This window comes from Meriones unguiculatus, chromosome 2 (assembly GCF_030254825.1).
Source record: "Meriones unguiculatus strain TT.TT164.6M chromosome 2, Bangor_MerUng_6.1, whole genome shotgun sequence".
NCBI classification, from domain to species: domain Eukaryota; kingdom Metazoa; phylum Chordata; class Mammalia; order Rodentia; family Muridae; genus Meriones; species Meriones unguiculatus.
Window position 1 is genome coordinate 115,656,334 of NC_083350.1, and position 13,766 is coordinate 115,670,099.

Below are 13,766 nucleotides of genomic sequence, written 5' to 3' on the forward strand. Positions count from 1 at the left end.
CTGTTTCTGTAGTGTGGGTACACTAACTTTGATTTCAAATCCACTTCTTAAAAAATTGTTCTTTGTACCCTCATCTCCTGAGATATAATTGAGGTGAAAATGAGCATGTGTAAGTTATTCCAATTTAAAAAAAATGCTTGCTTTGATAGTTTCAAAGTAAGATGAAAGCTAGGATTATACATTTAAAAGAAAGTAGATGTTGAATTTGACTCAATTTCTTGCTTTATGTTTCTGAGAGACTCACATGAGCACAGAGGTTTGTAAGACAATTCAAGATAAAACTGGGGCTGGAGAGATGGCTCAGTGGTTAAGAGTAACTGGCTGTCTTCCAGAGGTCCTGAGTTCAATTCCTAGCAACCACATGGTGGCTCACAAACATCTGTAATGGGATCTGATCCCCTCTTCTAGGTGTGTGAAAACAGACCAGTAATACATAAAAATAAATGAATAATTTTTAAAAGATAAAACTGGAAAATTACATTTTATGACCTAGTTTTCCTTTGAGCACCACACCTACATATCTATCTGTGTGCTAAAACATCCCTTAAAAATTGGGAATCAGATGACATTGTCCAAGTTAACTGGTTTTATCTGACATCTTTCATCACACCACTGACGCTCTCTTCACCTTCTCCTCTCTAGAGCCAAACATAACCGAATTCTACTATTTGTTCTTTAACTGAATGTCTTACACCTCCCTGGTGGATTGTAATCACCTCTTCAACCTTATTGTATTTGTCAGAGTATTAGCTGTAAAAATATGTATCAAATATTATAGATGGCAGGATATGAAGAAGAAATTTATTTATCATTTATCTAACATGGTAATTTGATTGGGTATCCAGAATTTTTATTACCACATCCAACAGCCTTTTTGGCTATAATTTTAATCTAATTAACAGAATCATCAGGTTGGTTCTTTGTAACTGAGTTGGTTTTTCTTGGTCTTCACTTGATTAGCTGGTGTGGCTCCTATAACAATGACATTAGACACCTAATGGTTCCAAAATGGTTGATCTGTTCGCCTGACAATGTTGTGTCTTTAAATGGAACAGATTTCTACAAATCTTACAATTTTTTCCTGGCAACTTTTAAAATTGCTGAGCCAAGATTTTAGTACCTCAGGGTCTTGGTGAGATTTCTAGTCAATTGAATTTTTAGATGAAAACAGATAAACACTCTTAAGTGAAAGCATTTTTTGAATCTCACTCAAAATAAGCAAGTGAAGACAACCTATCCACTTTGAATACTGTTACACTAATTGGGAATGACATGTTCCCAAAATTTCGCTCAGGCATTTCCTGTCACAGCAAAGTCTGGCTGTTTGACAAGGACAGGACAGGAATATCTGTCTTCAGGGAATATTCTTTTTGAACTGCAAGGAAAGATATTTCTCCCTGGTGACTTGGCCCCTGCCATATGGACCCTGAAGAAATTTGCTCTTATTTGTGTTCTCTATTTCCTCCTTAGAGTTATTAAGTTAGCCATACAAGTTAATGTGTGCTACCTTATGAAAGTTATATGTTTTAAGTACCCATTGGAATTATAAACCAATTATAAAAATAAGCAGTGAAATAAAGGTTAATGGCACAGTTTCTTAAAATTAGAGTCATTCTTCAGTTTTATAGTTCCACAACTAATTATTTTGCTTTTATATAACAGAATAATTAGTTGTAAAGCCATAAAACTGAACAAAGTATTTTCTGTTCCCTTTGGAAAATTAAGTATATTGCCTAGTCATTTTAATTCACTTAAAACAAGTGTTATAAATAACTTCCAGAAATTTCCATATTGGTGAAGGTTTTAAGGAATGTGTTATGCAACATACTTACAGTTCTCATACATGCTTCTGAACTTTCACACTAAAAGCAAAGGGAAAGGCATTTACTGTCAGGCTAGAGGGAACATTTAATCCTCTTTTTTCTTTTCTTTTCTTTTTTTTTAAATCCATCTCAAAGAAGCCTCGTATCTCTTCCATATCACTTACATGGAAGAACACAAGAAAGGGTTCTTAACATGTTCTTCTCAATAAACTTTATCTGTAAACAAAAAAAAAAAAAAAAAAAAACGTTCATTTCCTTGTAAGTTAAGTAGGCAAATGATTATATATGTAAGAGCATCATTTTGCCCCAAATTTTCCTAATTTACATCTAAATCCGGCGCTGGAGATCACTTACAATTTAAGACTACATTTTCCTTCAATCTGGTAACACCATTTTCACATAAATTCACTTTAAAATGTAAGATTGGTCACAAATTATGGACGATTTCCATTCAGCTGTAGTCCAGTTCATGTCCTTGAAAGTAAATTTTAAGTGGAATGGATCTCTTTGCAGCAGAATGCCTGAGTCTTGAAGCTGAGCTTAGAAAACATGTGAGCAATGAGAATTAGGCTTGAGGTTTTGGTGCTTTTCAGGAGATAATGCAGCCAGGCATCTAGGAGAGCTTGCATCCTCTTCTGCATTCTATTCTTCTGACACCGCCACCCAAGGAGGCAAGGTGAGAGCAGCAGAGGAAATGAAAGTTACAGTAGCACTTTGTCAGATCTTCTCTAATGCACCTCTTTCCAGATAGATAAAGACTACAGAATGTCACTAGGGCCCAGACACCTGAGTCAAACAGCTTTTTCCTTCTAGTCTGAATCAAGCCTGACTGGTTTAGCCTGATGGTCATACATAAAATAAGAGAACTCCCTATGCCATCCCCAAAGCAGGAAGCCCTTCTCTAAGCTTATCTTGTGGCTGTAACCTTTTAAAGACACTATCACCACCGCCAGTTCAGCTGTTGACTGATACAGTGGCTGCATGCTGAACAGTCACATGAATGGGTCTTCCTTCCATAGCAGGGGTGGGGGGGTAGGAAGGTGGGGGGGGTAGAGGGTGGGGGAGAGGGGGAGGGGGGCACAGTGCGAAAGCTAAAATGTGTGAGGTGGATCAGAAGGTTTCAGTCCCAAGGAATCATGCTTTCCTTCATCCTTTTAGTTCAGTGTATTTGGTGCTGTCTTTATTTATAAGTGAATTATAGAAGCTTTGTCTGTCTCAGTAGGTGATAAGTGTTTACCATTAAGTTAATAGAAATATTAAAAAGTATACTCTGGAATTTTATTGCCTTGGACCTTTCTTTAGCTTGATTTGAATCTTGATGTGTCATGATTTGCAAACAGTGTGTGCCACTTAAATGTAATAATAAGTGGCTCCAGACAACAAACTTTATAACCTAAATACTTTAGAATCCTGAACTATGGGGCTGGAGAGAGGACTCAGTGGTTAAGAGCACTGTCTGCTCTTCCAGAGGTCCTGACTTCAATTCCCAGCACCCACATGGGTGGCTCACAATCACCTATCATGTGATCTGATGTCCTCTTCTGTCACCCACGGGTGTGCTCATGTGTATTAATAAATAAATATTTTAAACAAGATTTCTAAACTGTAATTTAAAACAATGATTTCCACAGTTATAAAAGAATTTACAAAAAACTATGAAGATAAATTGATAGCTATGGCTTTAAGCAAAACTTAAAGTTGTGCCCTTGATTCAAAATGGAAGAAACTAGGGGCTGGGGATTTAGCTCAGTGGTAGAGCATTTGCCTAGCAAGCACAGGCCCTGGGTTCAGTCCTCAGCTCTGGAAAAAAAAAAGACAAAATGGAAGAAACTAAAGATAGAATGTCTCTACCTTTGGGATATCTTCTTGCTAGAGGACTCAATTTTCAATTCATGTGAAATTATTTCTACAACAAACCATAAACATGGCTGATGATGAACTCAGTGATCAGAGTGCTTGCCGGTCATGCACAAAGCCCTAGGTGTGGTGGACCAGGTCTGCAGTCCTTGTGCTTGGAGGCAGAAGCAAGACAAGCAGAAGTTCAAAGTCATGCTAGACTGTATAGAGGGTTTGGGACCAACCTAGGGTATATGAGACTCTGTTATTGTATGTGTACATATACACATACCCTAAATTGAGTTTTTGTGTATTTATTTAAGCTGTCATTATGTATTTCTGCTATGTTTGACTATAACATATATAACATATCAAATATAGTATTCACATTCATACCAAAACCTTAATTTTATAGACATTTTCTCTCTGACTCTACCCTACTAAATAGGCTTAAACTTAGAGGCATAAATAAGCCATAAATAAGCTAAAATATATTCTCAGAAAACCTGAGGTGCTTGTATATATTGTGATAAATACCTCAGGGCTCAGTACTGTGAATGCTGTCTGATTATTCAGCTGGCCTATAACTATACAAGAGTATACGGAGTCTATTTTTTTACATAAATTTTTAATGTTACATAAATATTTAAATATCTTAAACTCAGTTATTATATCAAGTTATCATATCAAATACCTTAACTTTAGTTATCAATGAGTTTTTAAATATGAAGAATCAAGAAATCTACTAAAAATCCTGACACTCCTAGTTAAAAGCCATGTATCTACCAAGTGATAATGTACACTCCAGTGTGCAGAACTTTGGACCACAACACTGTTCGTGTGCCCTTTGCCTCTCCTCTACTTGTTCCTATTACGCCGAATGCATATCTCTTTCTACAACTCCTGCTCATGAGTTAACTGAGTCTAATGTCATTTTCATGTTTCACAAAGTTGCTGGAAGCTATTCTGATGTATTATAGTTTAAGTCAATTGCAAACAAAGATGCTATTTGGCACTCACATCTCATTTTTATGTGAATACAACTTTTATTTGTCTTGTACAAATAGGTAGGAGTATATTAATGGATTTCTAGAGTACATGTGGGTTTAGCTTTATAGAAAACTGTTATCTTGTTTCCTCAAGTGGGTGTACCATTTTATATTCCCACTAGCAATGCTTGAAAGTTTTCATTGTTCAATGTTCTTGCCTGCATTTTATATTGTTTGTATTTTTTTAAGCTTCACATTCTAGTAAGTTTGCAGATTGATCTAATTATTATTATAATTTTATTTCCTTCATAACTATTTTTTCCTATTTTCCACACATACATATGTATCTTTCTTGAAGATATGCCTGCTCAAACATTTCAGTGATTTTTTTAAATATATTTTTTTGTATTAGGAATCTCAAGAAGTCTTTACACATTCTGGATAGGAATGTTTTGTCTGATAAGTTAGTTTCTTGCAAGCATTTTCTTCCAGTCAGTTTGTCTTTTCACTTCCTTAACAGTATTTCCAAAGAGTTCATTTCTGCTTTTCTTTAAACTGTGTTTTAGTTTGTCCTTCATTATTGTCCCTTATATTAGGAAATTCTAATTTCTAAGGTACAAAATAACAACTCTCAGCATTTGGAGAAATATTTTCAAAAAGCAACTAAAGATAGCATGGTTCTATATAAAGGGAACTAGAGAAAGGGCATAGGGGGAGAAGAGGAAGGTGGGTGGGACTAGGAGGAGACAAGGGAGGGGGCTAGAGCAGGGACACAAAGTGAATGAATTGTAATAAATAAATAAAAAGAAAAAATACTTGGAAAATATTGCAATTGGGAACTCTTTTGGCCAAGAGTAGCAGGAAAAAATTCCAGCTTTACTGGCTTGACATGAAAATAATATATTTTTAATTTTAATTTTATGTATGGGTGTTCTGCCTACGTGTATATCTGTGTACCATTTGTGTCCCTAGTGCTGGTGGAAGCCAAGAGAGGACATCAGATCCCCTGGAACTGGGGTCATGAACAGTTGTGAGCTGACAAGTAGATGCTGAGCAGCAAACCCTGGTCCTCTTGAAGAGCAGCCCATGTTCTCAACTGAGCTATTTCTCCGGCCCTCTAAAAATACCATTTTTCATTATTGCAACAAGCAGAGAAATGAGCAGCTGTACATGCCGCAGACCCGGGGGCCCTCATTAATCACATCTGATGTGTATACAGTTCTATGCTCTTTTGGAAGTAGATGGCTACAATTACAGCTGGACATGTACACACTGGTGATGAAAACGGGAGAAGAGCAGTACTTTCTGAAAGCCAGCTCACTTAACTCTAGTTTAATTGCCTCTGAAAGTAACTGAGTAACGTGGCAAGTCCCGTGATGGGAAGATGAAGTCCTGATTATGTTAAGTGAGCACAGAAATATCCAAATAACATGGAAATATACAAGACAATGAAGCTATTCTATTGTAATAGAACACTGAAAAAAATCAAAATCCAGCTTTAAATGCAAAGAGAAATCTTCAGTTTGCATCTAGCTAAGCATCTACATGTTAAACATATCGTTTTAAGGCTCTTAGTTATGAAGGGAGTAGTAATAATAGAAACAAAAAATATAACTTCTATAACTAGAGCATAATACAAATAATGGACTATGCCAACAAAGTCATGTACTTTATCTTTATTTGACTGTATGATACATAGTGGAAAATGAGGTTCACAAATAGAAGACTGCTAAAGTCTCCTAGAAAAGGGATTCTGTATATTGTTGAGGATTTTCATGATAGAGAACTGTACATTGAAAACTTTTATTGTGGTGTTTAGCTTCTATGCAGATGAAAGTTCAAGAGAAAAACTGTTCAAGTATTAGGATCTTTTTTTTTTAATTTTTCATCAATTACACTTTATTCATTCTGCATCCTCCCATAAGCCCCTCCCTCCTCCCCTCCCAATCCCACCCTCCCTCCTCCCTCTGCTTGCATGCCACTCCCCAAGTCCACAAATAGGTGAGGTTCTCCTCTCCTTTCTGATCTTAGTCTGTCAGTTCACATCAAAAGTGGCTGTATTGTCCTCTACTATGGCCTGGTAAGGCTGCTCCCCCCGAGAGGGAGGTGATCAAAGAGCAGGCAAATCAGATTATGTCAGAGGCAGTCCCTCTTCACATTACTATGTAACCCAATTGGACTCTGAACTGCCCTGGGCTACATCTGTGCAGGGGTTCTGGGTTATCTCCATGAATAGTCCTTGGTTGGAGTATGAGTCTCTTGGAAGTTCCCTGTGTTCAAATTTTCTTGTTCTGTTGCTCTCCTTGTGGAGACCCTGTCCTCTCCAGCTCTTACTATTTCCCAGTTCTTACCTAAAATTCCGTTCACCTGCCCAACAGTTGCCCATCCGGCTCAGCATCTGCTTTGATAGTCTGAAGGGCAGAGGCTTTCAGAGGCCCTCTGTGGTAGGTTCCTAGGTTGTTTCCTGTTTTCTTCTTCTTCTGATGTCCATCCTCTTTGCCTTTCCGGATGGGGATTGGACATTTTAGTTAGGGTCCTCTCTCTTGCTTAGAATTGTGGTACATCTACACAATGGAATATTACTCAGCAATGAAAAATAAGGAAATCATGAAATTTGCAGGTAAATGGTGGGATCTGGAAAGGATCATCCTGAGTGAGTTGTCCCAGAAGCAAAAAGACACACATGGTATATACTCACTCATATAGACATACAACATAGGACAAACCCACTAAAACCTGTGCATCTAAAGAAACTAAGTATTAGGATCTTAGCCATTTAGTTTCACTTTATCTAAAGGGCAATGCTATGGAGGCCTCCGATGATAAACTGAAGTCAAAGTGAAGGTTCTATTTTCACGCGTACTGGCTTGTCTATCTTTGATAAAACTCTATACATAAAAAGTCTATTTGCTTTTTAGAATAAAGGAAAGTAATGTGTAAAATACTCCTCAAAATTTTTAAATAACCAATCTGTGATGAAAATAATGTTCTTTCAATTTTGGAAGGAGACTTTGTCCTTTAATGACTTAGTATAGCTGTTTATCACGAAATAACGTGGAAAGGAATGTTAGCTGGCGAACGTGATTAAATGCACTTTCTGAACTAACATACAACCGTCGTTTTGTTTGTATCTAATTGACTTATCTATCTAAATTTTTAGTGGCTTAGAAAAAGTTATAAATATTCAAAACAACATGCGATCTGTGGGCGCATTTCAGGGTAAAGAAATCACTGATGTTGAGATAGAAGGTAAAGCTGTGCTAAACCTTCTAACAGTGATCACAATGTGCCTAAGAACAAAACCTATCCTGCTCAGTGGAATTTGCCTACAGATCGCATAGCTCAGATTTATCAGACATCTGAGGCAGGGGAACCAGAGGGTAAGAAACCCCACTTTCCTGTGTTAATTATTTTCTATTTTGCCTTTAAAGAACCCTTTCTGGATAGCTGGCAAAATGAGTGTCTTTTCCTGACAGCTTTCTTCAAAATAGACAAAGGTATTTACAGATGGCCTTGACAGGAAAGACACGCAAGGACACATCTTTTCCCTTGGGAAATGAGAGGACCAGGAAGTTTATTAGGTGATACAGCTATTGGAAGCAGAATGAATATCTCAAAGCTTTGACCTGACTGGATCACTGGATTGTGTTCCTTACTTCACCTTGAAAGACCAAGCACTCGACTGTGCTTTATAGAAATAAAAATATATAATATTGGATGGATTCTACCTAGTATGCTACCATTATAAAATGATTAAAATGTCATCTCACTTTTGTTTGGATTGGTGGGTCTTTTGGATGCAGAATTGTTTCCCTGTACCTTTGCAGTTACCTCTTGTTTAACCACCATGGCCATTGCCAAACATCTCCTGGAGGACGAACATATCCCTCAGTTGAGAAGTGCAGCTGTTCACACACTGTTTATCCTGGGGAAGTTTCCTCAAAAGATCCCAGGTTGAAGTAAGATAAGCAACATCAAAAAATGGCAATAACGTAACAGCACTATTAGCCAAATTTTACTTATCTAAGCCCACGTGGCAAACCCCTATGTTTATGTTCTTGTCCAATCCTCATAAAAGACTTGAAAGTTACTTACCATTTTAAGGCACAGTTTTCATTTGAAAACATTGAGCCCTAGGGAAATCAAGCACTTAACTGACCAACATCATATGATCAGAAAGCTGCCCAGCCGGGATTTGTTTCCAAGCCATCTCCAGGGCCTGTGCAATTATCCAGACAGTTCTTCCCCTTGGGAATCTCGGTTTTTAATTGAAAATTCAAATTTGAATAGTAAAGGTAATTATTTTCAATTTGTGATATTTGTTAAGTATTTGCATTTTCTTGTCTTGGTTGGTTGATGGCAATCTTTCTAAATTATTTGCTAAGTGATAGGCCTTATATAAACATCTGTGAATGTAAGCAAAGAGGTGCTTTCCCTGGAAAAGCTAAGTGACATTAGCCAGCTGAGAAGGCCAGGATGAAAAGGGAGAGATGCAACTCTGCCTGAGGGAGGGGAAAGCAATTCTACAAAGGAGATGAGTCTTGAATTAAGCCTTTGAATATTCAATTAAAGTAAATAGGGCTGGAGAGATGACTCAGAGGTTAAGAGCACTGGCTGCTCTTCCAGGAGTCCTGAGTTCAATTCCCAGAAACCACATGGTAGCTCACAACCATCTATCTTGAGATCTGGTGCCCTCTTCTGGAGTGCAGGTGTACAAGCAGACAAAACATTGTGTACATGACAAATAAATAAATTTTAAACAAACAAAAGAACTTTGGTAAATAAATGCCTGTTGGATGGAGGAGTATTTTAATCAGAGTAATATGGATGTACAAAGATCGGGACGAGTGGAAGGGTGGAGAGTTGCAAGAGCCAAGGACACAGGAGAGACTATGAAGAAAAGCCTGGGTTCTGCACAGTGATCTCTGGCCTGACTCTGTCACTTGGGGGCAATAGGTAGCCAAAATCACAGGAGACACATGGTCAGGTGGGTACTTGACCAGGCAGTTGGGTGTTTGATGATGGTGAGACTACCGCACATGAACAAGGGGAATTCAGCTGGAGATAATGATTTGAGGGCGACAAAAGGCTCAGAGGAGAGATTGTATTAGCAAGAGAAGAAAGGCAGGGGCAGGGAATCTTTTTTGTTTGTTTGTTTGTTTTCTTTATTAATTACACTTTATTCACTTTGTATCCCTGCTGTGGTTCTCTCCCTCCTCCCTTCCCAATCCCTTCCTTCCTCCACCCTCTGCATGCATGCCCCTCCCCAAGTCCACTGATAGGGGAGGACTTCTTTTCCTTCCTTCTGATCCTAGTCAATTAGGTCTCATCAGGAGTGGCTGCATTGTCTTCTTCTGTGGCCTGGTAATGCTGCTTCCCCCTCAGCGGGAGGTAATTAAAGAGCAGGCCCATCAGTTCATCTCAGAGACAGTTCTGTACACCTAAAGAAACTAACCAAGAGGGAGGACTCTTGCTAAAATGCTCAATTCCTATCCAAAAAGGCAAAGAGGATGGACATCAGAAGAAGGAGAAAAGAGGGAACAAGTCAGAAGCCTGACACAGAGGACCTCTGAAAGGCTCTGTCCAGCAGACTATCAAAGCAGATGCTGAGACTTATGGGCAACCTTTTGGCAGAGTGCAGGGAATCTTAGGAAAGAAGTGGGAAACAGTAAGATCTGGAGAGGACAGGAACTCCACAAGGAGAGCAACAGAACCAAAAAATCTGAGCACAGGGACAGGGAATCTTTAATGAGCTATGAGACATTACAAGTAGAATGTATTTGTGGAAGAACTACAGAGGAAGCAAGGTAATGCACTTTCAGAAATCACAGTCATTCTAGGAACTTGCAGAATATGGAGTAACATACTTCTGGATCTTCCTACCCCATCCAGTTTTCCAACAGAAACTGAACACCCGGAATACTCAGTCAAGGTTCAAAGCCACAAAATGGTTTCTAAGTTGCATGTCTACATCTCTCAGCTAGACTAATGCAACAGGTCACCTCTGGGAACATGGGATGGTGAATCTGGGTTAGTGTGGGTGGAGACCCAACCCAGTGTGCTTGAGAAGCGGGAGACAGCTAAGCACATTGAGACACTGGTCCCTAATCTTAGAAAATGGTTAATGAATGGCGAATTAATCAGATCTTGTGTTCTTTCTAATAATTTTTGACTCCTGCATTTAAAACAAGAATAATTAAAAGAAAGAAATATTCTTTTACACTTTTAGTGGCAGGTTTTTTTTTCTACATCATTCTTTCTGAAAATAATTAATGGTTTATTCCTCTTTCCAAAATAATATTTTCCATTGTAATGCCAAATGGGCTTCTTAATCTCTACGCATTGTGTGCTATGTTTTAGAACTTCATTATTTAAATGCAAAATAAGCATACAGTCTAGCATTTTTAATCTTTCATTTTCTTTTGTCCAAATATCTTCTTCAAATTACACCATTAAGAGTCATTTCCCATACTTCAGTTTTTGTAGGATGAAGCAGTTTTTTTTTAAACACTGATATAAAGATTTTATGATCTCCTCACTAGACTTTAGGAGGAAAGAGTTTTTATTTATTATGTTTTAACAATTTATTCTACCGTTGTGTCGAAAACACTAATTAGCTGTATTATCTGCTGTTTAAGGAGTGCCATTAGGAGCCAAATATTTCGAAATTTTTCTTTTTCAAAAAGGAAGGAAGGAAGAAAATCTACTTAGTAAACATTCCTTGTACATTTTCCAGATTGGCAAAAAGAAGTTATTGTAAAACACAACCTCATAGTCCCTCAAGGTATAAACTTATTAAATGGAACACTCGACCTGTTCTAAATGGCCTCCAGCCTTATCTCATACTTTCAGTTTCATCTCAATTTCATCATGTATCATAAAAGCTGATACATTAATTCAACAAAAATCTTACCTTACTTTTTTTTCTAGAATACCATTTTTACCTCTGTTCTTAAAGGACTAATTGAGTGTCCTGTTTGCTCATTATAGCATTTAGCTCTGAACATTCAAAACTATAAATGTATATCATCAATTACAACACTTCTTGCAACATGTTGAAATCCAAGCCAAAGTAAAAATACCATTATCTTAGCTTGGTGGACTATTAATTATTTATGAAATTTTGCCAAATTTGAAAAGTATCTATTCACGTAACTTAGTAACTTATTTTTATAGGTAGAAATAAAATCATACATACACACATAAACATATTAAAATTATTGATAGAGTTTTACAAAATCAGAAATAAAAGGTCTGTTGTAGTTCGTGTACATGGACAGATTATAACTTCTGAACAAATGCAATTGTTTTTCCTGGCCCAACACACACACACAAAGTAGGAGGTACATTTTGTTCAAATCATCAGGACAACTGATTGAGCCTGTTGTAATACAGAGTATTCACCCTACAATGGAAATTTGTCCCTCTATTTATAGCGAAAGAATTTCTGTTCTTAATATATTCTTACACATTCTTTTTTACATGACTATTTTAGGTGTATCAATACATGCATGAAACGATTACTGTTAATGGCTGCCCTGAATTCCGTGCGAGGGCCACAGCAAAGGTAAGAGTTGAGTAACTTTAAAAGTACACTTGACCCCAGTGATGTAGTAATTGATTGTGCGCGTGTGTGTTTCAGGTATTCTCGTGTGTACACTGTAAGAGAATTTAGACCTCAGTGGCAGCCCAGAGTCTAGAACCAGTACTACTTACCAGGTAAAAATCCTAATGGAAAAATTGACCTTTTCTGCTGCTTCTGTAGCTTAAGGAAGGAGAATGATTTCATTAAAATCACTAAATATCCATTTGGCACAAGCAAACCTGCTGCTTCACTGTATCAAGTTCTACATGGTTTCTGGTACATCCTGCGGATGCCAAAGAAGCCAGATCCTAGGTAGAGCATGAAACCTCATTTGCACAGGCCGAAAGCCCTGTAGTAAGTTAAGACACGGACAGGCTTTACCTGACACCACTGAGCCAGCATTCTTCTTCGTGTTCAGCTTGCTGAAAGTGGCCATGACCGAAAGGAAGGCCTAACACCTTTGTGGCACGGACCACTTTTGTTCTTTAAAGGATCAAACCCAGATATTGCAGTGGTCCCGCTGAAAAGGATGCAGAAAGAGGATCGGATCGTGACATTTTCTGAAAGATGAATCACTAGGAAACAATAGTGGTAATCTAAAGTCACACATATAGCTTGTACTTTACAAATACAGAAGTGTTTTAACAGAACACAGCTTTCTTTGTAAAGGGCTAGTAACTTTCTAATAAGACGAAGAAGTGAGAACCACTGAGAATAATCAGAACTTTTCATTCAATTCCTTTGCGTTACATCACCTGTTCTTTGATTTCTCCCCTGATATTTTCAGTTTTCATCCTGTAACTAAACCTATGGATTTGTAAAGTTTTCTTTTTCCCTCTTCCTTCTTTTAGTTCCTTCCTCACCCTGGCAAATAGAGGGTATGATTACCATTACATCATGCTTTGCTTGTTCTGAAGTGGAACACACAGAGAAAAATGATTCCTACATGGTTTAATTAAGGGGAAAGTGAATTATGTAGTGTTTTACCATTCTCATTTCTTATTCATGTAGAACAGCAGGATAGCAGCATAATGTTGCAATAGCACAATATTTTTTCTGGTTGTTTCTGGGCTGTCTGAATTGCATCCATGTCAGCCATTAAAACCCCTGCATGACAACAGGGTTTGCATGAGCAAATGCATGTAGCTAAAACCAAGCCATTATTTCCATGTCATTCACTATCTTTCATTAAATGCAGGAAGTAGTATAATGCTAAACTGATGTGATAATGCGGTGTGTGGAAAAAGAATGTACAGTAGTGGGAAATCAATATGTTCACAGGGTTGAGAGTAAATCACTTTACACTAGGCATCTAATCAACTGTGGTTAAGGCAAGCTAATGGAAGTGGAAAACAAGAAGCAGGCAGAGAATCTTTGCTTGATTGAAACTACTATTTTAATCCTATTGGGTGGGAACTGCTGGTAAGTTGATTTCTTGAATTTAAAGAAATTAATATATTAATTTTAAGATGAAGCTATGACCACATAAAAATTTTTAGGCCTTATTATAAATAATGCCCCAAGCCATTCATT

The 13,766-nt window shown here is 37.6% G+C and overlaps 1 protein-coding gene across 8 annotated transcripts in view; it reads left to right on the plus strand.

Moving 5' to 3' along the window:
* Positions 1-13,766, plus strand: part of Lin7a (lin-7 homolog A, crumbs cell polarity complex component) — a 147,291-nt gene that overhangs the window by 88,233 nt on the left and 45,292 nt on the right. For 5 of the 8 annotated variants that reach the window (XM_060378012.1, XM_060378013.1, XM_060378018.1 and 2 more), the window contains one exon: positions 12,144-12,215. The exons of 1 other annotated variant lie outside the window; for it this stretch is intronic. In XM_060378012.1, the coding sequence (XP_060233995.1) occupies positions 12,144-12,215 (72 nt within the window). Of the gene's footprint in view, positions 1-12,143; positions 12,216-12,290; positions 12,368-13,766 lie in introns of all 8 variants that reach the window. 2 more of the 8 variants (XM_060378019.1, XM_060378020.1) reach the window with 2 other exon arrangements.